The following is a 27,071-nucleotide window of genomic DNA, read 5'->3' as shown; positions in this document are numbered from 1 at the left end:
TGAAGTGCAAAGAAAACCTCAACAACAATGCTGTCAAGAAACCAAAAAGGGAGTGCAGCCTCGGACAGACAACATAAACGTGCTCCACGGTCTCCACCAGGCCGCAAAAGTGGCAGGTCTCTGGCAAAGCCGTGAAGTGGTTCTAAGAGCTGTAGCCACCAATGATTTCCTCCTTGTCTGAAAACTTCCGAATCTTTTTTCTTGGCTTATTAATTTGTGGGCCGTGGTTGCTGCTTGCAAGGCCAATACTTGTTGCCCGTGGCTTTCTCGGCCATTTCGGAGGAGCAGTTATGGGTCAACCACATTGCTGTGGGTCTGGTGTCACATGTAGGGCCAGACTGGGTGTAAATAGCTGCCGTGGACATTTATTCACAGAAAACGGTTCAATTTAAGGACTAAGAGCAGTCTGGGAGAATGTGTGTTTAAAGACACCAGCCGAAAATCCCAACTGACTCTTAACGGATCAGTGCAAGACGGACCGCTACTCCTGGAAAAACAGCTGTTTACCAGAAAGATAACCGTAGTGAAGGTAAACACTTGGCAACATGGACAGCACTGTTGCAGTGGTTAGCACTGTTGCCTCACAGCACCAGGGACCCGGGGTTGTTCCCCAGCTTGGGGCACTGTCTGTGTGGAGTCTGCCCATTCTCTCCGTGTCTGCGTGGGTTTCCTCCGCGAGCTCCGGTTTCCTCCCACATGTCCCGAAAACTTGCTAGGTGAATTATACATTCCGAATTCTGTGTAGCCGAACAGGGAGCGGAATGCAGCGATTAGGGGATTGTCACAGTAACTTCATTGCAGTGTTAATGTTACTTGTGACAAGAATAAAGACTATATTTTGGTGACAGAATTGAACATTTAAACTGACCGTTGGAATAGGGGGTTGGGGGGGGGGGGGTGCACGGCTTGATCAACTGTGCACACCTCCCACCCCAGTGATTAACAGGCAGAGCTACTTTGCCAAACTGGACATTCCAGATGTTGTCTGAACTGCTCCTTGTACATCGGTTTCAGATCCTCTACCCCCTCTCCATTCCAGCCCCTCTTGGGGATAAAGAATAAAGTTCTATTAGCCCGGTTAGACATCGAGAAATCTTTGTGAACCAATCATGTCAGCTACAGAATTACACAGGGAAACAAATCTGGTCAGTGACATTTATTTTCAAATGCAGCAACATGGCAGAACAGAAATTTAGCACAAAAAACAGCAACCACAAGTTGGACCACTCTTCACTTCAAACTGATCAAAGTCAGTCAATCCAGGGTGAGCTTGTCAAACAGGTACTCTCCCGTGCCATTCTCAGGGGCTCCCAGTCTCTTCAGGTTGGTGATGTGATCACCGAGCTTCTTGATCATCTTCACTTGTTCATCCAAGTAGTGAGTCTCCAGGAAGTCACAAAGCTGAAACAAGAGGACAGAAGAGAAATTAGTGTGGATCTTCCCCAGATGAAAATTCTTCCCCCCCCCACCTCCTCAAGATGGTAAATCTGATGCACGTGGGTGTTGTGGGCAGATTTAGCCAGAATTGCCCACAAAAGTGGCAATTCACCCATTCTCCTGGGGAGTGAAAAGAAACATTGATGCCTCAGAATGGAATTTAGTCAAACCCAGCAATGGGAAACCTAAAATAATTCTGCGAATGACTACAGATTCCGACATCATTGGATAAGGAAACAAAATTCAACTCACATGAGGGTCAGTGTTCCCAGAGGAGAGTTTGTGCAGATCCAGCAGACTCTGGTTCACATTCTTCTCCATCTGCAGAGCTCTCTGCATTGCCTCCAGACCGTTGCTCCACTCATCCTGCTCTGGTTTCTGAAAGGGGAAAGAGAGAAAGGTCTTTTTTGTGTTGCACTAAGAATGTTGTGCAATGCGTGTTTAAATCATGGAAGGTAACATTGGAGACCATTAGCTCTTGGGGCCAAAGTAAGAAAGGCAGGATGATCAGCCACGATGGTAATGAATGGCAGAGCAGGCTCGAAGGCCGAATGCCTCCTCCTGCCTTTATTGTCTATGTTCCCATTGCTGGCAGTAGATCAGTCCATTGGCTTGGCAGAGCTAAAGAAACTCCATTCCTGCTAAGTCAATGTCTTGTGAAGTCCTGACTTTATCAATGAGTCATAGCGAGAGCCCACATTTTCCACACTATTCCTAGTTTAGCCCCACAATGGTTGAACCAATACTTTTTGGAGCACCCATTTATTGATACTCAGTATTCACTCGTTCAAGTGCATCAAAGGTGAAATCATCTTTTATCTATCGTCACACACTCCATTTTACTGCTGCTCACATTCTAGAGCGTAGAGTAGCAAGATTTTAAAGTACAAACAAAAAAAAACACTTAAATTGCATCACCAAAGAGCGGAACTGGAAGAAAGACTGCGGACTGTGTTTGAGCGGCTGGAAAATGTACAGATGTTACAACTTTCTTTTTACTGATTTGTATTGAAATTTACTTCTCTTTGCATTGTTAGAGTTCAAGTTAATGGTGTTCTGTGTTGCGACAGTTAAATGTTAGTGAATTGTAGGGGTTGGATTGGTGGGTTTGTTTTGGTGTTTCTTTCTCTGGGACTGGGCGGAAGGGGGCGAGGGGTATTGGGGGAGCCATCCACGCTAGCTAACTAGAGTCTGTTAGTGAACGGGGGGTGAGGAGAGAGGAAGACTGTGGATGTTGGGGCCTGGATAGCAGGCTTCAATGGGCCTACGAGGTGAGCAAGAGGGGGTGGGGGGGGGGGGGGGGGGGATGTTTTTGTAGGGGGGGTTCTTGGGAGGGGGGGGGAAAAAAGGGATTCGATGTTAACAATGGACAGGGGCAGGTCAGGCTTATGGGGCAGGGCACGGTGGTATGGTGATGGTGGATAAGAAAGGTGGGGGGAGGGGGGGGGGTGAGAGACCCCCAGTAAGGATAATCACGTGGAACGCGAGGGGGCTAGGACGTCCGGTCAAGAGGTCAATGGTGCTTGCACATCTTAAGTTTGAAAGGCGATGTAGCAATGCTGCAGGAGACTCACTGGAGGGTGAAGGACCAGGTGAGACTTAAAAAGGGCTGGGTTAGCCAAGTGTTTCACTCCAGATTTGATGGAAGGGCTCGAGGGGTAGCGGTGCTGGTCAGCAAAACGGCACGCTTCCAGATGGAGAAGGTGGTGGCAGATCAGGGGGGTAGATATGTGATTGTGACAGGGGATTTGGAGGGGAGATCAGTGGCGCTGTTAAGTGTATACGGTCCCAATTGGGACGATGTGGAATTTGCGAGGAAGGTGTTTTGGGCTATTCCCGACTTGGATATGCATGAGCTGATTGGGGGGGGACGGGGGGGGGGCTGTGTGGATTAAGGGTGACTATGGGTAATCCTGGATTCCTTTGTGCCATTTCTTTATGTAAACATGTGGGCTGAGGTTTGGGGGTTGGTGGGCGGATGGTGTAAGGTTTTCGGGCAATTCGGCCCTTTTTGGACTGCCCAAGGATAAAACCCAGAGACTGTAAACTGGACACTTTTCAGCCAAGGGAACGTAACCAAATTTCCCAGCAGGCTTGGTCCGCTGAGCTGAGTAGGGGCATAGGTATTTACAAACCCCCCCAGGAGCTACAAGGAAGAAGGAGCCAGACAACTAGATGAGATTAAAACACAGACAAAGGGGCATGGTAATGCTGTAAGGGGCCTGCCTGCAAGCAGGACAATGGGATGGTCATAGCCCCATGCAGATGTAAATGACTTGGCCTCCACCAGAGCAGAATCCAATTAACACCCCATCAACATAGCAAGGTGAGAATAGCAGCCATCTCCGGAGCAGCTGGAAGACTTTGAAAATTTTCACAAGAGAGCTTAACCTTGTTATCCCAAAAAGCAGACTGTCTGGGCTCAGTATATTGCGCTGGAAAAGCCCCTTGAAGATAAACGGTAGAAAAAACCAAGTTGGAGGCGGACCTGGGGGAGGTACTCCAATCCTGACAGAAGCCACCGGCAGGAACTCACTGGGTGGAGGGGGCGGAGTCGGCGCCAAATTCAAATCGCGGCAGGTCTGCCTGGCTGGAAGGAGCGGACCTGCGAGGAGAACCCGGAAGCGAACAGCTCTGACCGGATCAAAGGGGGCGGGACCAGCGGGAACTTTAAACCTTATGAATTCAATGCAAAAGGGGCTGGCCGAACACAGGAAAAAGCCAGGTAAAACGGATATAAAAGGGGCTGTGTTTCGATTGAGGGTCTCTTGGCTTGACCTCTCCACCTTTGACTTGACCTCCTGCAGCCTGTGACTGTAAGTACCCTGCAGCAGCTTGCGAAACTCCCTTGACCTTGATAGTGGTTGAGGCTTTGGGGAAGGGGACTTGATTTGTGTTCTGTGTCATTGCTAAAACTGTGTAACAATAAGATTTTACATTGTGTCCGTTATAGTACTTTCTGAATAGACTTAGTTTGTGTTAGAGTTTAAGATTTTATTATAATTTCTTCTGTTTGATGATTTTGACCTGGGTTTTGCAATAAACCTTGATTTGCTGATAATTGGAGTCGTTTAAATTCTTCAATCTCTCACCAGCGATCTCTGACCAAGTCATTGTTAAGATATTCCTCACCTTAATTCCGGGTTCGAGAATCTAGGGTCATCTTGAACGATTCACTCAGGACCGGCTGCTGGTTAGGTAATAAACAGCAGTGTCCTATTCTCTCTTGGGAAAGCTACTCCAGCGAAGTAGGAACCGGGTGGGTGTTGCACCACCGGCAAGAGAGAGAATCACCTGGGCATTGGTGGGGGTCTGGATATCTGTGTGATACAAGCCTCAGGCTTCCGGTCAGGGATAAACGGCAGGCTTGATTCAGTGCTCTCTTCCGTGGAGGTGTCCCAGTGCGGCATCCCCTGGCCTCTGAAGTTTCAGTGCCAGCTGGAGAGAGACACACAGATACTCAAACCCCAGATATCGGCCCAGTAGTGGAGTAGCAGAGATGGAACCCTCTACAATGGCAACCGGGGCAGGAGCCCGGTGGTTTGGAGTATGTGACTTGGCAGAGGGGGTGAGGGAACGAAGTAAAATGGAGGAGAGAATCTCCTCGTATATGTGGCAAAAGGTCAACCTCACCAAACCTTGGGTCTCAGAATTAATCAATGCGGAGCGACCTGTAATGGCAGCGGCTGCATGGACAGAAAGTAAGGCGCACAAAAGGCACTTGGAGAAGGCAGTTTGGCTGGTCTGCCTGTCCCAGCAGGTAGTCAAAACAGAGCGAAGGGTCGAAGAATTAGAGCAGGAGTTGGGAGAAGTGAGGGCCAGCGCAGGGGACAGCGCTAGCGCAGCGGAACGACTGCGGGAGGAATTGGCAGAAATTAAACAGGGCAGCCGACAGGAAAGCGAGTCTAACCGGTGCGAGAAGGACTATCTCCACTGCCAGATAGTGGAGGGTAAAGAAAAGGAACGGAGGCTCCAGGAACTCTATGCTCGGAGTACAGAGCAGTGTAGGAAGCTGGAGGGGAAGTTCCGGGACATCCAGGCAGCGTACCGAGTGGCTCGCGAGGAAGTAGGGGACTGTGCTCATGGGCCGTGCCAGGCACGAATAACGGAGTTGGAGGAGACCTTGTCCAAGGTCAGGGGACAGGTACACCTGGTAGGTCCAGGGGGGTTCCCTAGGGGCAAGGTGTTCCTCGCAGCGGATGATTCCCCAAAGGCCAAGGGGAATAGACCGCCTCCTGAGGCACCGGGATCGTGTCCGGGTCGGCAGGCGAGGAACGGGGAGTCCAGGAAGGGACGGGCCCAAGGGGGAGCCGAGAGGGATCCCCAGGTAACAGCATCTCCTGTGTGGGTAGTTAACCCAGGGGTGGTAGGGCGAGAGGACACAGGAGAAGAAGAGTCAGACAGTGGGGAGGAGGAACAGGAACCCCAGATAGGACAGATGTGCCCTGTAAGGCAGAGAAGGTATGGTCCCCCGGTGGGGCTGGCAAATAGGGGACCGGTTGAGGGCGACATAATCATTCCTCATGGGGCATCCGCACTCAGGGGGATGGTGGCCCACGTTCCCAGGCTAACTCCGAAAGGGGATCCCTCGCTTCACTTTATGGAGGTGGAGCAGGCAGCCAGCATCAATGACTGCGACGAGGGGGAGCGGGTGAGGATGCTCCTGATGACCCTAGATGCACAGCTATGCAGGGCAGTGACCTCTGGGAATGGGGGAAGACCTGACACATGGGCGGCAGCACAGACTGCTGTTCTGGAGGCGATGGGCTTGAATCTGGGGAGCCCTTTCATGAGGGTGGGGGAAACCAAGCAGCAACCAGGGGAATCTCCCACCATGTTCGCAGACAGGCTGTGGATTGTCTATATGGAGGCATGCGGGGTTCCCGCGGATAGACGGAATTTAGGGGAAAGAACCGCCCACTGGCTGAAGACCCTAGTTGCCAACTGTCTCCCTAACGTTAGGGCAAAAGCCGAACACTGGTTCGACCCGCAGACCCCGGCCCTTAATGAGGAAGAGGTCCTTAGGAAACTTACCCTCGCATATCGTAATGGGGAGAGGGGTGAGGACAAGCCCCTTAAGGGTAGGGTGCATGAAATCGCGCCAGCAGCCCCTAAGAGAGAGTGGAAGCATGAGGGCACCCGGACCTCCGACAAGAAACCGGTATGCTACGGGTGTGGGAAGGCCGGGCATTTCAAGAGGGAATGTAAAAACCCTAGCAAGCAGGAGAGGGCTCCCGCAGTAGAGAGTCAGACCCCGGCGGCAGGAGCAGCTGCCCCGGAAACCATCGAGGTAAAGAAACTTTTAGCAAGGCTCAGGACAGGTGGCAATGGCAACGGGCCAGGGTCAGCCCGCTCCCGCACCCAGGGAAGCCTCCGAATGACTAGCCCCTCAGCAGCCCACCTTTCTATGCCCACTGGAGTATGGCCCGTGCGGGAGACCCTGGGTCAAGATGGAGGTCCAGGATACGGTCGGGAATTACCTACTGGACACAGGTGCTTCCAGTACTATAGTCCACACGGACAATCCCCGAGCATCCCCTCTGTCTAGCGGGGTACCCTATAGTCTCATCGGATTTACCGGGAACGAAAAGATCGGTTTTTTCTCTGTTCCCCTGTCTCAGGTTAAGGGCACTCCAGGCGCACTGGAAATGCGTCCTGATGAGATGGGAACAGGAGGGGAAAGGGATCCTAGGAGCTGATTTTATAGTGGCTCATCAGATCCTGGTGGACCTAAGAAACCACTGCCTGTGGGGTGTAGCAACGGAAGGGAGTGAAAGGGAGTTGAGGGTAATTGACAGAGCCCAGGAGAAGGGAGCTTTGTGCGTGGTACAGCCAAAGGAAGGGTACGATTTAGAAGCCCTGGAGAGGAATACCCCGGAAGAGTTCAGGGAGTATGTCCGCAGGAATCTGGCTGCTTTTGCCACCCACAAGCATGATTGTGGGAGAGTTACTGGGACAGAGGTCAGGGTAGATGGGGACCCCATGTCCCAGCCCCAGAAACAGTACCGCTTCCCCCGGGAAGCAGAGGCAGACTTGGAGGTGGCCCTAAACTCACTGGTGCGGCAAGGGGTGTTGAGGACAATTGCCACCCATGTGAACTCACCGCTCTGGCCGGTGAGGAAGCCGGACAACTCCTGGAGGGCCACCGTGGACTACAGAGTCCTGAATAAAAACATCCCGGCCTGCGCCCCAACGGTGGCGGCCGTGGCAGACTTGCTAGGAGAAATTCCAGCATCCGCCTCAATTTTTACGGTGCTGGATATTTCGAATGGATTTTGGTCCGTCCCGGTCAGACGGGAGGACCAATATAAGTTTGCCTTTACCTTTAAGGGTCAACAGTACACCTGGACCTGTCTCCCGCAGGGATTCCATAACAGCCCGAGCATTTTCCATCAATGCATGGCCGAATGCTTAAAGGGGTTCAGTGAGCCACACAAGCTGGTGCAGTATGTGGACGACATCCTGTTGTTCACCAGTAATAGTGAGGAGCATGGGCCCCTGGTGGACGAGCTGTTAGGGTTATTGTACAAAGGAGGGCTGAAAGTTAACCCTAAAAAGGCACAGATCGGGGTAGGAGAGGTGAAGTTCCTGGGGTTAACCCTGAGAGCTGGAGAGAGAGGGATTGACACTGCCAGGAGACAAGCAGTGCAGGAACTCCCAGTCCCCGTAGATGTAAAGGGGATACGGTCCTTTTTAGGAATCACCGGCTACTGCAGGGATTTCATTGAGGACTATGCCACCACAGCAGCACCTCTGCTTAGGCTGCTGCACAAGGGGGTGGAGTGGGACTGGGACAGTAAGTGTGAGACGGCGTTTGTCCGACTCAAGGAGGACTTGCAGAAAGCCCCAGCCCTGGGAGCCATTAACCCCCGGGAGGAGTTTTTCCTGGAGGTGGCAGCAGGCAGTGATGGCCTGAGTGCTGTGCTCCTCCAGACCCGGCATGGCAAGTTGAGGCCGGTGGTATACTCCTCTCGGGTCCTCAGACGTGGAGCGGGCATACTCCAACTGTGAGAGGCATCTGCTGGCCACCCACTGGGCGGTAAAGCAGATGCAGGTATTTGTCAGGATGGGCCCCATCACCCTCCTGACACATCACACCCCAACCCAAATGCTGCTGGACGGCAGGATTAAGGACGGCACGGTCAGCAGCGCCAGAATCACCAGGTGGACCCTCCTGCTGTCCCAAATGGCCCTTCAGGTAAAAGGGCTGAATGAGCCACAGCTCGCAGCCAACCTGATATACCCCGGGGAGCCACACCATTGTTCCGTAGAAGGGGTATGGGAGGTAGGGTTCGGACTCCGGGCAGGGCTGCACCCCACAGGGAGGGAGATCTATGTGGATGGGTCCAGTACTGTAGCAGAGGGAGTCAGGTTCACGGGCTGTGGGATCTGGGACCCCGATGCAGAGATAGCCCTGGCCCTTAAACTCCCCCATACCCTCAGCGCCCAGCAGGCAGAGCTGGCTGCAGTGATGTATGTGGTGACCCACCCCAACCGTTTTCCCACGCCGTATACCATCTGCTCAGATAGCATGTTTACATGCAACTCCTGCACGGAGTACCTGGCTATCTGGTCCCGCCGAGGATACACCTCCTCGGATGGAAAGCCACTGGCCACAAAACCCCTCCTCGAGAAGATCGTGGCAGCAGTTGGGCAGGGGGAGGACAGGTATATCCTTAAGGTGAAAGCTCACTCCAAAACAGAGCCACGGGGCGAGGGGAACCAGAGAGCAGACGGCCTGGCTCGAGAGGGGGCTAAGAATGGGATAGCGTGGGACCCGTACGAAGAGGGACAGGTAGCGGCCGTTACAAGACAGCCCCAGAGGGGGGATGGAACGAGTTTGGCCCCAGATCTAGCCACTGCCCAGGGACAGGACCCCGAGCTAAAGAAAGTCATAACGGCCATGGGTAGGCAGGAAAGGATAGAGGGGCCCTATGGGGGAAAGGACATCACCCTGAAGGAGGGCATGCTCTTCAGGGGGGACCAGTGGATAGTGCCTTCCCAGCACCATAGGGAATTTATTGAAATGGCCCATGGGAGCCCCGGAGCGGGACATCCCAGCCCTGAGACCACCTGGCAACGGGTGGGGTGGTGGCCGAGCCTCCGGGAGGATGCTCGCGATTTCTGCGTGAGCTGTTTGGTGTGTGCTACTAATAACCCGGATCCCAAGAAAAGAAAGGTCTCGTTGGGGCACATCCGCAGGGTGGAGGGGCCCTGGCAGTCGATACAGATAGACTATATTGGACCCCTTCCCCCAGCGGCAGGGGGTTACAAGTACTGTCTGGTGCTGGTGGATATTTTCACAAAGTGGGTAGAAGCCTTCCCCTGCCGAACAGCCACCGCAGCAGGCACAGCCAGGATATTGGTCAGGGAGGTATTCTCGAGGTGGGGACTCCCACAGTTTGTGGAGTCAGATCAGGGGAGTCACTTCACGGGACAGGTGATGCAAGCGACCCTAAAAGTCCTGGGGATCAAGGCAAAGTGGCATGTGGCCTATAACCCTCAATCCTCAGGTCCTGTGGAAAGGTTAAACAGGACCATAAAAGAGAGGATCAGGAAAGAAACAGGCAACTCGCCCAACCGGTGGGTAGAAATCTTACCCCTAGTATTAATGGGGATCCGAGCAAGCCAGTCCAGGAGCACAGGGTACTCCCCGCACGAGCTCATGACAGGGAGAGTCATGAGAACCCCGATCCATGTCAGGGTACCTTCCCTGACAGAGGGGCAGCTTAGGGAGGTAAACCGGGACAGGTTCGCTAAGAAGCTGATGGAGCAGCTGAAGGCAATTAATTGGCAGGCAGCATTTAACATGGGAACCCAGCACCGGAGGAACAAGCTGCTGCTCGAGCCCCACACTACCCAGGAATGGGCCATAGGGGACCAAGTAATGGTCCGGAATTTTGCACGGGTAGGAGCCTTTGAGCCACTGTACGCGGGACCGTACAGTATAGTGGACAAGGCCAGCCCCATGGTTTACGCAGTACAGCTCCCCCGGAAGATTAAATGGTTCCACGTGAACCAATGCAAACTTTTCGACCCCACCAGGGCCGGTAAGAGCAAGTTGGGGGGGGGGCTGGGGGTGATAGTGGAGAAGCCGCCTGCAGAATTAACGACGGTGGGGGAGGTCCCTGACTCCACGGTCACACAACCGGGGACAAGGTGCTGTCCCGAAGGGGCAGTCCCAAAGAAAACGACAGTGCTGCAAGCACCCAGCCCAGGGACAGTAACGATTCCCAAGCCATTACCTGTGGGTCAGGTGGCCTGCCTTAGTATAGAGGCTAGGGAGGCGGAGGAGAGGGAGGTATCACCTTGGGCGTGGGAACCATCCAGGGGACGAAGGAGCAATCGGGTCTCCAAGCCCCCTGTAAGATGGTCCCCATCACACCTCCCTAGAACCCGGTCCCACAGTAAGGGGGCCCGAGTAGAAGGGAGCGCTGAGGGATCCCCGAACCCTGTTGGGGAAGGAGAGGCAAGGGGCAGCCCGAACCCCCGGGAGGGGACGGTCTGGCCCGAGCCGTTGGTCCAAACAGGTGAACTGCCCCAGTATAGCGGGGTCCAGTTTTAATTTGGCCACCCAGAAGCGCATAGTGCAGTGAAATAATGATTGAGCAGCAGGCACTAGGACCCTGGTGGAGCCGGGCTGTGGACACAGAACCACAGACCGGCTGCGGCAATTTCATGTCAATTTCCCAACTTAAAAGCGGGAGCTGCTGCTGCCGCTGGATAGAAGCCATGCACTTTAAGGTAGGTAGTTCTGTAGAGGCAAGGATGTGTTTTGTCTGTTTTACAGATGGGGCACCTGACGATGTGGAGTTTGCTGATCCTGGCGATGGTGGGACCGGGAGAACTACGCAGAGGCGAGACAGAAGAGTCCTTTGTCTACGGGTGCTCTGGCGGCAGAGCCCCTCTTGTCACTACCGGACAGGGAAACCAGGTGGCCACAGAGCAGACCCGCTACTCACACCTGGGGAGGTGGCCTGGGTGGCTGGGGTCGAACTCGACCAGGTACTCCAGCCACCAGAGCTTCACCTATGGAGAGGCCTCTGTACTCTGCGAGGAGATACAGGTGGCGACTGACCGGGTTAGGGTGACTGAGGGCAGGCGGGTGTGTTTAACCTGTGAGGGGGACGTTCCTTTGGGGAGATGGTGGTGGCTCAGGAAGCTGAGCCTGGACATGAGGGATCGGTCCTCGGACTGGGAACGCCTGGACAACAACACCTACCGGACCATCACGGGGTCACCGGGTAGGATCACCGTTTGCTGGGATAAGTGGTGGGCTTCCGACCAGGGCATTTATTTATGTTTGTGGGGGTCGGCCAAGGCATGTCCACAAGGGGCATCGATCACTTTTGTAAGGTGATGGCAGAACCCAGGGAACGGGATGAATTGACCGCAGTGGGGAGGGATGTGTAACGCCCAGGGAAGGGATGACTGTAAAAGCTACCGAACTGCTGGTTCAGGTAAAGAGACCCCTGCCCACAGTCCAACCAATCAACCCTCACAACTGTCCGATCACCACCAGGGGGGCCTGAGAATGGTTTAGTGTTTGTCCCCACAAAGAAAATGTTGTACCAGGGGGTACATTATGCTGTCGCCTCAGTTGTACTGAACCTCTCAGCTGCAGGTATCGACGATGGAGGAAAAATGAAGAGCCCTCAACGGGAAGAAGCGAAGTGCAGCCCAGAAAAGAGGATCCTTAGTGAAATAAAGAGATTCAAATGTAAATAGTTGTATGGATTCGCAGGTTTCAGTTACTTGATTGTGATATATGTACAGGGACCCTTACGTTTGGGGTTCCGGTGAAATGTGTGTATGTTACTGTGTGTTTGAATTAAGTATGGTCTCGTCTTTCCCTTTCAATGAAATCAGGGGTAGCCTAGATTAAGGGAACTGTCTTGGGACTTGTAGTTTCGCATGTTGTTGAGGGGGGGCCTACGGTCCACACAAAAGGAAATGATTGCCCTTCACCTGTGTCGATATGTTCCAAGCAGGTAGGGACGTATCGAAGGGGCATCTGTAAGGTTTTCGGGCAATTCGGCCCTTTTTGGACTGCCCAAGGATAAAACCCAGAGACTGTAAACTGGACACTTTTCAGCCAAGGGAACGTAACCAAATTTCCCAGCAGGCTTGGTCCGCTGAGCTGAGTAGGGGCATAGGTGTTTACAAACCCCCCCAGGAGCTACAAGGAAGAAGGAGCCAGACAACTAGATGAGATTAAAACACAGACAAAGGGGCATGGTAATGCTGTAAGGGGCCTGCCTGCAAGCAGGACAATGGGATGGTCATAGCCCCATGCAGATGTAAATGACTTGGCCTCCACCAGAGCAGAATCCAATTAACACCCCATCAACATAGCAAGGTGAGAATAGCAGCCATCTCCGGAGCAGCTGGAAGACTTTGAAAATTTTCACAAGAGAGCTTAACCTTGTTATCCCAAAAAGCAGACTGTCTGGGCTCAGTATATTGCGCTGGAAAAGCCCCTTGAAGATAAACGGTAGAAAAAAACCAAGTTGGAGGCGGACCTGGGGGAGGTACTCCAATCCTGACAGAAGCCACCGGCAGGAACTCATTGGGTGGAGGGGGCGGAGTCGGCGCCAAATTCAAATCGCGGCAGGTCTGCCTGGCTGGAAGGAGCGGACCTGCGAGGAGAACCCGGAAGCGAACAGCTCTGACCGGATCAAAGGGGGCGGGACCAGCGGGAACTTTAAACCTTATGAATTCAATGCAAAAGGGGCTGGCCGAACACAGGAAAAAGCCAGGTAAAACGGATATAAAAGGGGCTGTGTTTCGATTGAGGGTCTCTTGGCTTGACCTCTCCACCTTTGACTTGACCTCCTGCAGCCTGTGACTGTAAGTACCCTGCAGCAGCTTGCGAAACTCCCTTGACCTTGATAGTGGTTGAGGCTTTGGGGAAGGGGACTTGATTTGTGTTCTGTGTCATTGCTAAAACTGTGTAACAATAAGATTTTACGTTGTGTCCGTTATAGTACTTTCTGAATAGACTTAGTTTGTGTTAGAGTTTAAGATTTTATTATAATTTCTTCTGTTTGATGATTTTGACCTGGGTTTTGCAATAAACCTTGATTTGCTGATAATTGGAGTCGTTTAAATTCTTCAATCTCTCACCAGCGATCTCTGACCAAGTCATTGTTAAGATATTCCTCACCTTAATTCCGGGTTCGAGAATCTAGGGTCATCTTGAACGATTCACTCAGGACAGGCTGCTGGTTAGGTAATAAACAGCAGTGTCCTATTCTCTCTCTTGGGAAAGCTACTCCAGCGAAGTAGGAACCGGGTGGGTGTTGCACCACCGGCAAGAGAGAGAATCACCTGGGCATTGGTGGGGGTCTGGATATCTGTGTGATACAAGCCTCAGGCTTCCGGTTAGGGATAAACGGCAGGCTTGATTCAGTGCTCTCTTCCGTGGAGGTGTCCCAGTGCGGCATCCCCTGGCCTCTGAAGTTTCAGTGCCAGCTGGAGAGAGACACACACAGATACTCAAACCCCAGATATCGGCCCAGTAGTGGAGTAGCAGAGATGGAACCCTCTACAGATGGGTTCATTGTTATTATGGGGACTGACATATCTTGCTGATTATAGTTTATTGTTGATGGGTGTAAATGTGGGAGAAAATGTGAAAAAAGGAAATTTTTTTTAAAAAATGAAAAAATTGCATCACCACAGAAGGCTGTTAAATTCCAACCTTGACATCCTCCAGGATGATGCGGCCTCCACGTTTATTTTGGAATTCCATCAGTTTCTCAGCGTGTTCGCGTTCCTCATGTGACTGCTCCTTGAAGAACTCAGCAAAGTGACGCAGGGCAACGTCATCCCGGTCAAAGTAAGAGGACTGCAGGTAGAGACAGTGGAAAAGAGGCAGGTCAGACCCCCAGCTATCAGATTCACCCCACCCTTCCTTGACCTCAATACTGGCCTCCAATTAGGGGTCCAGAGTTTTGGTTTTTATTGAAAACTAAATCGCTTTAATCAATGCTTTTCCTCAGTATGTTGAAACCCATCCCTGTGGATGGTGGGAGGAAACCTGACCCGGAGGCAACCCACACAGTGGGTCACCAGAGGGTTCCTGCCAATGAGGCAGCAGTGGTAACCACTGTGCAAGTAATAATGCTGTTTGGATTGAAGTTTGTTGACCACAATCAATTACATCCTTTCTCTCACTAATGGAAAATAGAAAATCCTTCAAATTCAGTACATCAGCCAGCCAATTACATTTAATTGCTCCTCAGCGCAGGAGGCCACCATTCAGCCCATCGAGTCTGCACCGGCTCTTGGAACGAGCAACCAATCCAAGGTCAACACCTCCACCCTATCCCCATAACCAAGTAAACCCACCCAACACTAAGGGCAATTTTGGACACTCAAGGGCAATTTATCATTGGCCAATCCACCTAACCTGCACATCTTTGGACTGTGGGCGGAGACCGGAGCACCCAGAGGAAACCCACGCAGACACGGGGAGGATGTGCAGACTCCGCACAGACAGTGACTCAAGCCGGAATCGAACCTGGGACCCTGGAGCTGTAAAGCAATTGTGCTAACCACAATGCTACCGTGCTGCCCACGGTACCTTCAAACTAAGCATTCTACCAGAAACTTCACAGAATCCAGGAGTTAATTATAGATCCAAACTGGAAACAGCAATTCTAAAATAGGGACAAACACCTGACTGGAGTGTTCAATCTATTCAGTCTGGGGAGGGAATATATCTAAAGACAACTCATTGACCTAGAGAAACTCTACCTGCTCAGAAAGCAACAAAGCCACAGCCTTAAATTGAAAATAGGACTCCCAAAAATGTAAAACTCACCATGGAGAGGTAAACATAGGAGGAATTGAGCTCCAGGTTGATCTGCTTGTTAACAGCATCCTCACAGTCCTTGTGGTAGTTCTGACGCACTTGGGCAGCCATCTGACTGGTTAAAGGTCAAAGTCAAACAGCAACAACAGGACCTCAGTTTTCACAAGCTCTTGTATTTATACAACTGGGACATCCTGCATTCAAACAGGGAATGACATCACCAATGATGATTGACAATCCCTGATAGCCAATCAGAAATCTGCCATGAATCGAGGCACCAATTAATCAATGAGAGGGGGTTGGGTGTGATACCCAGAGCCAATCAGGTCTGTGGAATACAGGAAAGATCAGGATGGTTACTCTGTGATTGGGCCATTCAACCCTTCAAACATTTTCCACCATTCATATTGTGACTGGATTGAATTCTAACTCTGTAAACACGTCTCAGTCCCATTTGCCCCACACACAACAAAAATCTAACAACCTCAGCGTTGAAATGTTAAAATGACCTCTGACATTTTGGGTGACAGAGTTCCAGATTTCCGTAATTCTTTGTTGAATAAATGCTTCCGAGCTTCACTCCTGAACAAGCTGGTTCTGACGTTAAGGCTGCGCCTCTCTTCCCACCTGGGGAAGGCCTCCTTCTGCCATGTGGAGATTCTCTGATTCTCTCTGGTTTTGCTCTATCCACCCTATCAAATCCAATAATCATCTTCAACACGTCCCCTAATTCTAGACTCTGTGATTGAAAGACCAGTCGATGCAAACGGTCTTCATCATTTAACCCTTTTAGCGACGATTCCGTTCCGGTGAATCTTTTCTGGATCTCCACCAAAGCCAATTTATCCAAACTGGACACAGTGTTCCAGATGTGGTCTAAACTGCTCTTTACACGGCTGTTTCAGAACCTCTACCTCTCTCTATTCCAGCCCCCATTAGATGAAGAATAAAATTCCATGAGCCTATTTAATTTGTTTTTGTAGCCGTCACGCAAACTTCTGGAGAAGGAGGCAGAGTGGACCATTCGGCCCCTCGAACCTGCACCACCATTTAATAAGGTCTTGACTGATCTGATAAAGACATCAAACCTCCCCCCGATAACCTTTGACCCCCCGTTCCCACCCCCGCTTACCAAGAATCTATCTGCCTCTGCCGTAAAAATATTCAAAGTTTGTGCTTCCCCACTTTTTCAGGAAGAGAGCTCCAAAGACTCGTCTTCCGTCCACTGGTTTTTGAGGAATTTCTGTGCGTGGACAGCGTTGAGCAGAACAGATTGGACGATGCTGACCTGCCCCAGACAAGCCACAGAGAATACACAAACCAGCTGACAAATTGGGGCAATGCGAAATGGATTTGTGGCGAATATCAAAGAGAAAGCTATTGCTCAGTCACTGTTAAATGGGATGTGGAGCTTTATCCCCAAATCTAAGAACTGTAGACCTTTTATATGGTCTTACTACTCTAATTTAACAAATAAAAAATATTTTTCTTTCTGTGTTTTGTCATTTTTGTTATTTTTTGTTTTTTGTGGTGTTTTTTTGGTGAATTGATGACCTGTACGTTTATCTACACGTACAGGAGTTAAGCCAGCATCCGCCACTGACTCTGGCGTGATGCTGGGTGTGACAACCAAGCAAAAGAACATAAAGTAACTGATGGATAAAACAAAACCCATCAAATTAAAGTGTGAAAATCAGGGTGGATAAGGCAATCCATATGACCATAAGACATAGGAGCGGAAGTAAGGCCATTCGGCCCATCGAGTCCACTCCACCATTCAATCATGGCTGATTTCAACTCCATTTACCCGCTCTCTCTCCATAGCCCTTAATTCCTCGAGAAATCAAGAATTTATCAACTTCTGTCTGAAAGACACTCAACGTCCCGGCTTCCACAGCCCTCTGTGGCAATGAATTCCACAGACCCACCACTCTCTGGCTGAAGAAATTTCTCCTCATCTCTGTTCTAAAGTGACTCCCTTTTATTCTAAGGCTGTGCCCCCGGGTCCCAGTCTCCCCTGCTAATGGAAACAACTTCCCTACGTCCACCCTATCTAAGCCATTCATTATCTTGTAAGTTTCTATTAGATCTCCCCTCAACCTCCTAAACTCCAATGAATATAATCCCAGGATCCTGAGACGTTCATCGTATGTTAGGCCTACCATTCCTGGGATCATCCGTGTGATTCTCCGCTGGACCCTCTCCAGTGCCAGTATGTCCTTCCTGAGGTGTGGGGCCCAAAGTTGCTCACAGTATTCTAAATGGGGCCTAACTAATGCTTTATAAAGCTTCAGAAGTACATCCCTGCTTTTATATTCCAAGCTTCTTGAGATGAATGACAACATTGCATTTGCTTTCTTAATTACGGACTCAACCTGCAAGTTTACCTTTCGAGAATCCTGGACTAGGACTCCCAAGTCCCTTTGCACTTCAGCATTATGAATTTTGTCACCGTTTAGAAAATAGTCCATGCCTCTATTCTTTTTTCCAAAGTGCAAGACCTCGCACTTGCCCACGTTGAATTTCATCAACCATTTCTTGGACCACTCTCCTAAACTGTCTAAATCTTTCTGCAGCCTCCCCACCTCCTCCATACTACCTGCCCCTCCACCTATCTTTGTATCATCGGCAAACTTAGCCAGAATGCCCCCAGTTCCGTCATCTAGATCGTTAATATATAAAGAGAACAGCTGTGGCCCCAACACTGAACCCTGCGGGACACCACTCGTCACCGGTTGCCATTCCGAAAAATAACCTTTTATCCCAACTCTCTGCCTTCTGTCTTGACAGCCAATCGTCAATCCATGTTAGTACCTTGCCTCGAATACCATGGGCCCTTATTTTACTCAGCAGTCTCCCGTGAGGCACCTTTTGGAAGGCCTTTTGGAAGTCAAGATAGATAACATCCATTGGCTCTCCTTGGTCTAACCTATTTGTTATCTCTTCAAAGAACTCTAACAGGTTTGTCAGGCACGACCTCCCCTTACTAAATCCATGCTAACTTGTCCTAATCCGACCCTGCACTTCCAAGAATTTAGAAATCTCATTCTTAACAATGGATTCTAGAATCTTGCCAACAACCGAGGTTAGGCTAATTGGCCTATAATTTTCCATCTTTTTCCTTGTTCCCTTCTTGGACAGGGGGGTTACAACAGCGATTTTCCAATCCTCTGGGACTTTCCCTGACTCCAGTGACTTTTGAAAGATCATAACTAACGCCTCCACTATTTCTTCAGCTATCTCCTTTAGAACTCTAGGATGTAGCCCATCTGGGCCCGGAGATTTATCAATTTTTAGGCCTCTTAGTTTCTCTAGCACTTTCTCCTTTGTGATGGCTACCATATTCAACTCTGCCCCCTGACTCTCCTGAATTGTTGGGATATTACTCATGTCTTCTACTGTGAAGACTGACGCAAAGTACTTATTTAGTTCCTCGGCTATTTCCTTGTCTCCCATCACTAGATTACCAGCGTCATTTTGGAGTGGCCCAATGTCAACTTTTGCCTCCCGTTTGTTTTTAATGTATTTAAAGAAACTTTTACTATCATTCCTAATGTTACTGGCTAGCCTACCTTCATAATTGATCCTCTCTTTCCTTATTTCTCTCTTTGTTAGCCTCGGTTTGTTTTTGCAGCCTTCGCAATCTTCTGACTTCCCACTACTCTTTGCCACATTATAGGCTTTCTCTTTTGCTTTGATGCATTCCCTAACTTCCTTTGTCAGCCATGGCTGCCTAATCCCCCCTCTGATATTCTTTGGGATGAACCTCTGTACTGTGTCCTCAATTACTCCCAGAAACTCCTTCCATTGCTGTTCTACTGTCTTTCCCACTAGGCTCTGCTCCCAGTCGATTTTCGTCAGTTCCTCCCTCATACCCCTGTAGTTACCTTTATTTAACTGTAACACCTTTACATCTGATTCTACCTTCTTTCTTTCAAATTGGAGATTGAATTCTACCATATTATGATCACTGTTTCCTAAGTGTTCCCTTACTTTACGATCTTTAATCAAGTCTGGCTCATTACATAACACTAAGTCCAGAATGGCCTGTTCCCTCGTGGTCTCCATCACAAGCTGTTCCAAAAAGCCCTCCTGTAAACATTCAATGAATTCCCTTTCCTTGGGTCCACTGGCAGCATTATTTACCCAGTCCACCTGCATATTGAAGTCCCCCATGATCACTGTGACCTTGCCTTTCTGACATGCACTTTCTATTTCGTGGTGCATTTTGTGCCCCGGTCCTGACCACTGTTAGGAGGCCTGTACATAACTCCCATTATGTTTTTTTTGCCTTTGTGGATCCTCAACTCTACCCACACAGACTCCACATCATCTGACCCTATGTCGTTTAGTGCTATTGATTTAATTTCAATCCTAATTAACAAGGCAACCCCGCCCCCTCTGCCCACCTCTCTGTCTTTTCGATAGGTTGTGAATCCCTGGATGTTTAAATGCCAGTCCTGAACCCCCTGCAACCTCGTCTCGGTGATGCCTACCACATCACACCTGCCAGTCACAATCTGGGCCACAAGCTCATCTACCTTGTTCCATACACTGCGCGCATTTAAATATAGCACCTTTAATTCTCTATTGACCGTCCCTTTTTGTTTTCTTAGTGTGGTGGACCTTGGTTTACTGAGCCTTTCCATACACTGTGTCATATTTTGTGGGATGGGGACTATCGTAACCTCTCCTGAGTTCTGTCTTTTCGTGCTTTTTTGTATTCCTAAGCAGCTACGCTTCCCACTGATTACTTCACCTCTTGGTTCCCTGACTTTCCCTTCCTCCCCAACCTCTAGTTTAATGTCCTATTGACCACCCTATTTACTCTTTTCGCCAGAACACTGGTCCCAGCTCGGTTCAAGTGGAGACCACCCCAACGGTATAGGTCCCCCCTGTCCCAAAACTGATGCCAGTGTCCCATGAAAAGGAACCCCTCTTTCCCACACCACACTTTCAGCCACGTGTTAACTTCCCTTATTCTTGCCTCCCTATGCCAATTTGCACGTGCCTCGGGCAGTAATCCGGAGATTATGACCCTTGAGGACCTGTTTTTTAAATTTGAATCCTAGCTCTTTATAATCTCTAAACAGGTCCTCTTTCCTAGACTTGCCTATGTTGTTGGTACCGACGTGTACCGACATGGACCACAACAATTGGATCCCCCCCTCCAGTATCCTTTCAAGCCGGTCTGAGATGTCCCGCACCCTAGCACCGGGCAGGCAACATACCATGCAGGACTCTTTATCCTGCTCACAAAGGATACTATCTATCCCCCTGATAATAGAATCCCCTACAACTACAACTTGCCTATTTACTCCCTTCCCTTGAATGACCTGAACCATGGTGCCTTGGTCAGCTGACTCATCCTTCCTGCAGCCCTGTTCGTCATCCACACAGGGAGCAAGGGCCTCATACCTGTTGGACAGGGTCAAGGGCTCAGGCTCCTGACTGCTGGTTCCCTTTACCTGCCTGACTTGCAGTCACACCCTGCTGTCCCTGGCCACTGGCAGCATTTAAACTACTTACTCTGACAGGTGAGACTGCCTCCTGAAACACAGTGTCCAGGTAAGTCTCCCCCTCCCGGATGTGCCTCAGTGTTTGAGGCTCAGACTCCAGCTCATCAACTCATCAACGCACAGTGGCCACTGTTGCTTCTCAACGCCAGGGACCTGGGATTGATTCCCAGCTTGGGGTACTGTCTGTGTGGAGTCTGCACATTCCCACATTCCTCTGGGTGCTCCAGATTCCTCCCACATGTCCCGAAAAAAGTGCTTGCTAGGTGAATTGGACATTCCAAATAGTCTCACTGCGGCCGAACAGGGGCAGGAATGCGGTGGTCTTTACGGTAACTTCTTCGCAGTGTTATTGTAAGCCAACTTGTGACCATAATAAAGATTATATTTTGGCAATACTATTGAGCATTTAAACTGGGACTTTTGGATTAGGGGTTGGGAGGGGGGGCGGGGGGTGTAGGGCTTTATCAACTGTGCATTCCCACCTGTGATTAACAGGCAGAACTACTTTTCCAAACTGGACATTCCAGATGTTGTCTAAACTGCTCCTTGTACAGCTGTTTCAGATCCTCTACCCCTTCTCCATCCCAGTCCCTCTTGGTGATAAACAATAAAGTTTGATTAGCCCGGTTAGACAGCTAGAAATCTTTGTGAACCAATCATGTCAGCTACAGAATTACACAGGGAAACAAATCTGGTCAGTGACATTTATTTTCAAATGCAGCAACATGGCAGAACAGAAATTTAGCACAAAAAACAGCAACCACACGTTGATCACTCTTCACTGCAAAACGATCAAAGTCAGTCAATCCAGGGTGAGCTTGTCAAACAGGTACTCTCCCGTGCCATTCTCAGGGGCTCCCAGTCTCTTCAGGTTGGTGATGTGATCTCCGAGCTTCTTGATCATCTTCACTTGTTCATCCAAGTAGTGAGACTCCAGGAAGTCACAAAGCTGAAACAGGAGGACAGAAGAGAAATTAGTGTGGATCTTCCCCAGATGAAAATTCTTTTTCTCCCCCCACCCCCCCCCCCCCCCTCAAGATGGTAAAGTGGGTGTTGTGGGGAGATTTAGCCAGAATTACCCACAAAAGTGGTAATTCACCCATTCTCCTGGGGAGTGAAAAGAAACATTGATGCCTCAGAATGGAATTTAGTCAAACCCAACAATGGGAAACCCAAAATAATTCTGCAAATGACTACAGATGCCAACATCAGTGAATAAGGAAACAAAATGCAACTCACATGAGGGTCAGTGTTCCCAGAGGAGAGTTTGTGCAGATCCAGCAGACTCTGGTTCACATTCTTCTCCATCTGCAGAGCTCTCTGCATTGCCTCCAGACCGTTGCTCCACTCATCCTGCTCTGGTTTCTGAAAGGGGAAAGAGAGAAAGGTCTTTTTTGTGCTGCACTAAGACTGTTGTGTAATGTGTGTTTAAATCATGGAAGGTAACATTGGAGACCATTAGCTCTTGGGGCTAAAGTAAAAAAAGGCAGAGTGAAATCATCTTTTATCTATCGTCACACACTCCATTTTACTGCTGCTCACATTCTAGAGGGTGGAGTAGCAAGATTTGGAAGTACAAAAAAAAAAGACACTTTAAATTGCATCACCACAGAAGGCTGTTAAATTCCAACCTTGACATCCCCCAGGCTGATGCGGCCTCCACGTTTATTCTGGAATTGCATCAGTTTCTCAGCGTGTTCGCGTTCCTCATGTGACTGCTCCTTGAAGAACTCAGCAAAGTGACGCAGGGCAACATCATCCCGGTCAAAGTAAGAGGACTGCAGGTAGAGACAGTGGAAGAGAGGCAGGTCAGACCCCCAGCTATCAGATTCACCCCACCCTTCCTGGACCTCAATACTGGCCTCCAATTAGGGGTCCAGAGTTTTGGTTTTTATTGAAAACAAAATTGCTTTATCAATGCTTTTCCTCAGTATGTTGAAACCCATCCCTGTGGATGGTGGGAGGAAACCTGACCCGGAGTAAACCCACACAGTGGGTCACCAGAGGGTTCCTGCCAATGAGGCAGCAGTGGTAACCACTGTGCAAGTAATAATGCTGTTTGGATTGAAGTTTGTTGACCACAATCAATTACATCCTTTCTCTCACTAATGGAAAATAGAAAATCCTTCAAATTCAGTACATCAGCCAGCCAATTACATTTAATTGCTCCTCAGCGCAGGAGGCCACCATTCAGCCCACCGAGTCTGCACCGGCTCTTGGAACGAGCAACCTATCCAAGGTCAACACCTCCACCCTATCCCCATAACCAAGTAAACCCACCCAACACTAAGGGCAATTTTGGACACTCAAGGGCAATTTATCATTGGCCAATCCACCTAACCTGCACATCTTTGGACTGTGGGCAGAGACCGGAGCACCCAGAGGAAACCCACACAGACACGGGGAGGATGTGCAGACTCCGCACAGACAGTGACTCAAGCCGGAATCGAACCTGGGACCCTGGAGCTGTAAAGCAATTGTGCTGCCCACAATGCTACTGTGCTGCCCACGGTACCTTCAAACTAAGCATTCTACCAGAAACTTCACAGAATCCAGGAGTTAATTATAGATCCAAACTGGAAACAGCAATTCTAAAATAGGGACAAACACCTGACTGGAGTGTTCAATCTATTCAGTCTGGGGAGGGAATATATCTAAAGACAACTCATTGACCTAGAGAAACTCTACCTGCTCAGAAAGCAACAAAGCCACAGTCTTAAATTGAAAATAGGACTCCCAAAAAAGTAAAACTCACCATGGAGAGGTAAACATAGGAGGAATAGAGCTCCAGGTTGATCTGCTTGTTAACAGCATCCTCACAGTCCTTGTGGTAGTTCTGACGCACTTGGGAAGCCATCTTACTGGTTAAGAGTCAAAGTCAAACAGCAACAACATGACCTCAGTCCTCACCAGCTCTTGTATTTATACAACTGGGACATCCTGCATTCAAACAGGGAATGACATCACCAATGATGATTGACACTCCCTGATAGCCAATCAGGAATCTGCCATGAATCGAGGCACCAATTAATCAATGAGAGGGGGTTGGGTGTGATACCCAGAGCCAATCAGGTCTGTGGAATACAGGAAAGATCAGGATGGTTATTCTGTGATTGGGCCATTCAACCCTTCAAACATTTTCCACCATTCATATTGTGACTGGATTGAATTCTAACTCTGTAAACACGTCTCAGTCCCATTTGCCCCACACACAACAAAAATCTAACAAACTCAGCGTTGAAATATTAAAATGACCTCTGACATTTTGGGTGACAGAGTTCCAGATTTCCATAATTCTTTGTTGAATAAATGCCTCCGAGCTTCACTCCTGAACAAGCTGGTTCTGACGTTAAGGCTGCGCCTCTCTTCCCTCCTGGGGAAGGCCTCCTTCTGCCATGTGGAGATTCTCTGATTCTCTTTGGTTTCGCTCTATCCACCCTATCAAATCCAATAGTTATCTTGAACACGTTCTCGTACCAGCCTCCCCGAACAGGCGACGGAATGTGTCGACTAGGGGCTTTTCACAGTAACTTCATTTGAAGCCTACTTGTAACAATAAGCAATTTTCATTTCATTTCATTTTCATTTAATTTCCCTAATCCAAGACTCTGTGATTGAAAGGCCAGTCGATGCAAACGGTCTTCATCATTTAACCCTTTTAGCGACGATTCCGTTCCGGTGAATCTTTTCTGCATTTCCACCAAAGCTAATTTATCCAAACTGGACACAGTGTTCCAGATGTGGTCTAAGCTGCTCTTTACACGGCTGTTTCAGAACCTCTGCCTCTCTCTATTCCAGCCCCCATTAGATGAAGAATAAATCTCCATTAGCCTATTTAATTTGTTTTTGTAGCCGTCGCACAAACTGCTGGACAAGGAGGCAGAGTGGACCATTCGGCCCCCCGGACCTGCACCACCATTTAATAAGGTCTTGACTGATCTGATAAAGACCTCAAACCTCCCCCCGATAACCTTTGATCCCCCGTTCCCACCCCCGTTTACCAAGAATCTATCTGCCTCTGCCGTAAAAATATTCAAAGATTGTGTTTCCCCACTTTTTCAGGAAGAGAGCTCCAAAGACTCGTCTTCCGTCCACTGGTTTTTTAGGAATTTCTGTGCGTGGACAGTGTTGAGCAGAACAGATTGGACGAGGCTGACCTGCCCCAGACAAGCCACAGAGAATACACAAACCAGCTGACAAATTGGGGCAATGCAAAATGGATTTGTGGCGAATATCAAACAGAAAGCTATTGCTCAGTCACTGTTAAATGGGATGTGGAGCTTTATCCCCAAATCTAAGAACTGTAGACCTTTTATATGGTCTTACTACTCTAATTTAACAAATAAAAAATATTTTTGTTTCTGTGTTTTGTCTTTTTTATTATTTTTTGTGGTGTTTTTTTGGTGAATTGATGACCTGTACGTTTATCTACACGTACAGGAGTTAAGCCAGCATCCGCCACTGACTCTGGCGTGATGCTGGGTGTGACAACCAAGCAAAAGAACATAAAGTAACTGATGGATAAAACAAACGAGGGGAGTGCCCCAAAACAACGGGTGGAGCACAGCCCAAAGAGAACGAGAAAGGAAACAAAAACTTATCAAAAACCCGTCAAATTAAAGTGTGAGAATCGGGGTGGATAAGGCAATCCAACCCCTGCGGTGCCCACCGAGCACGGAACGCCTCGAGTGTGCCCGTGGACACCGCATGCTCCCGCTCCAGGGACACCCGGCTGCGAACGAGGCCGCGGAAGATGGGCAGTCAGGCTGGACGACCCCCTCGGTCGCCCGCTGCCTGGACCTATAAATGGCAAGTTTGGCCAGGCCCAGGAAATGAAATGAAAATCGCTTATTGTCACAAGTAGGCTTCAAATGAAGTTACTGTGAAATGCCCCTCGTCACCACATTCCAGCACCTGTTCGGGGAGGCTGGTACGGGAATTGAACCGTGCTGCTGGCCTGCTTTAAAATCCAGCGATTTAGCCCAGTGTGCTAAACCAGCCCCTATTTCATGTTATACTCCTGTTTATCCAGGATGGTTCAATCAAGATCCACTGTCCTCTGAAAACCTTCATCTGACCAGCTACTAGCCCATTCTGGAGTCTGATGGCTTCTTTTGCTGGACCTACATCCTGCTGTAAAGTTGATCACCTGTGTCTGGTAATTAGTTACATATTCATAGTATGGTCGTGTTCTTTGTGTAAACGTGAATGGATAACTATACTGACTTGAGTGTTATTGCAGACAGCCAATATCAATTTCATCCAGGGCCTCCTGTGGCAGTTTCTGTTCCTGGCCTATGTGTCCTGTCAGCCACTCTGGGATGATCTGCCACTTAAGCATTTGGATGAAGTGTGTAATTCTGGCAAAATGTGCACAAGTGACAAGTCACCAATTTCATGCAAGTGAAATCCTCAAGAAACATTGATGCATCAGAACAGTTTTGTGATCCAGGTTTAGTGCAAATAGTAGCTGTAATGATATGTATATAGTCAGGTTAGTGAAGGATTACTTATTACATGTGTAATTCAAACACTAGAGTGCACCACCACTTCGCTGTATATAAATCAGACCTAAAGGAATTCTGGGTAGTTAGTGAAGGAGAAAGCATGAGAACACTAGAAGATAAGATTAGAGAGAGATAACACGAGGTTAGATCATAGTGTAGTTAGTGACTATTGCTAGACAGATTCAATATTACTTCTTAACTGTAGCTCAGTAGTGTGCGAACTTTGTTTAATTAATAGTTTTCCAGTAAATCTGTTTTGTTTCAATCTAATGATTGGTGGATTCTTTATCAACAACACATCGGATCATTTGGGAAGAAAAGACAAAGAACACAACATACTACCACCAAGGGTAATATAACAATGGTCTCTGTTTCAATAATAAAAAAAATCTGCAAGTATGGAACAGAATGGCTCCAAGAATTCTTCTACAGTGGCAGCTGTGTGCACCATCGACAAGATGCACTGCAGGGACTAGCACCTTCCAAACCCACAACTATTACCGCCTAGAAGGACAAGAGCAGGAGAAGCCTGGGAACCCACCACCTGGATCCTCCCCTCCAAGTCACTCACTATCCTGACTGGGGAATATAATGACTATTCCTTCACTGCCACTGGGACAAAATCCAGGAACACTCTCCCACACAGCACAGTGGGTTTACCTACAGCTCAGGGACTGGAGCGGTTCAAGGCAACTCACCATCACCCACCTTCTGAAGAGCAACTAGGGAGAGACAAAACAGGCTGGGCCTAGCCAGCGATTTTCCACATTCCATAAGGAAGTGATTGTC

The 27,071-nt window shown here is 49.2% G+C and overlaps 2 protein-coding genes across 2 annotated transcripts; both read right to left on the bottom strand.

The window, feature by feature from the left end:
- Positions 1 to 1,254: 1,254 nt before the first annotated feature.
- LOC140404141 (ferritin heavy chain, oocyte isoform-like) lies at positions 1,255 to 15,387 on the bottom strand. The gene is made up of 4 exons (XM_072492557.1): positions 15,266 to 15,387; positions 14,141 to 14,287; positions 1,690 to 1,815; positions 1,255 to 1,401 (listed from the first exon to the last, which is right to left on the bottom strand). The coding sequence occupies exons 1-4, from the start codon at positions 15,365 to 15,367 to the stop codon at positions 1,255 to 1,257; spliced, it is 522 nt and encodes a 173-aa protein (XP_072348658.1). The 5' UTR covers positions 15,368 to 15,387.
- A 6,078-nt stretch (positions 15,388 to 21,465) lies between these two features.
- Positions 21,466 to 23,664, bottom strand: LOC140403776 (ferritin heavy chain, oocyte isoform-like). The gene is made up of 4 exons (XM_072491938.1): positions 23,531 to 23,664; positions 22,407 to 22,553; positions 22,015 to 22,140; positions 21,466 to 21,724 (listed from the first exon to the last, which is right to left on the bottom strand). Exons 1-4 carry the CDS (start codon positions 23,630 to 23,632, stop codon positions 21,578 to 21,580), a joined length of 522 nt encoding a protein of 173 aa, XP_072348039.1. The 5' UTR covers positions 23,633 to 23,664; the 3' UTR covers positions 21,466 to 21,577.
- Between the last annotated feature and the right edge of the window lie 3,407 nt (positions 23,665 to 27,071).

Source organism: Scyliorhinus torazame, chromosome 29 (assembly GCF_047496885.1).
Source record: "Scyliorhinus torazame isolate Kashiwa2021f chromosome 29, sScyTor2.1, whole genome shotgun sequence".
NCBI classification, from domain to species: domain Eukaryota; kingdom Metazoa; phylum Chordata; class Chondrichthyes; order Carcharhiniformes; family Scyliorhinidae; genus Scyliorhinus; species Scyliorhinus torazame.
The sequence above is the reverse complement of the archived record's forward strand: the minus strand, read 5'-3'. Positions and strand labels throughout refer to the sequence as shown.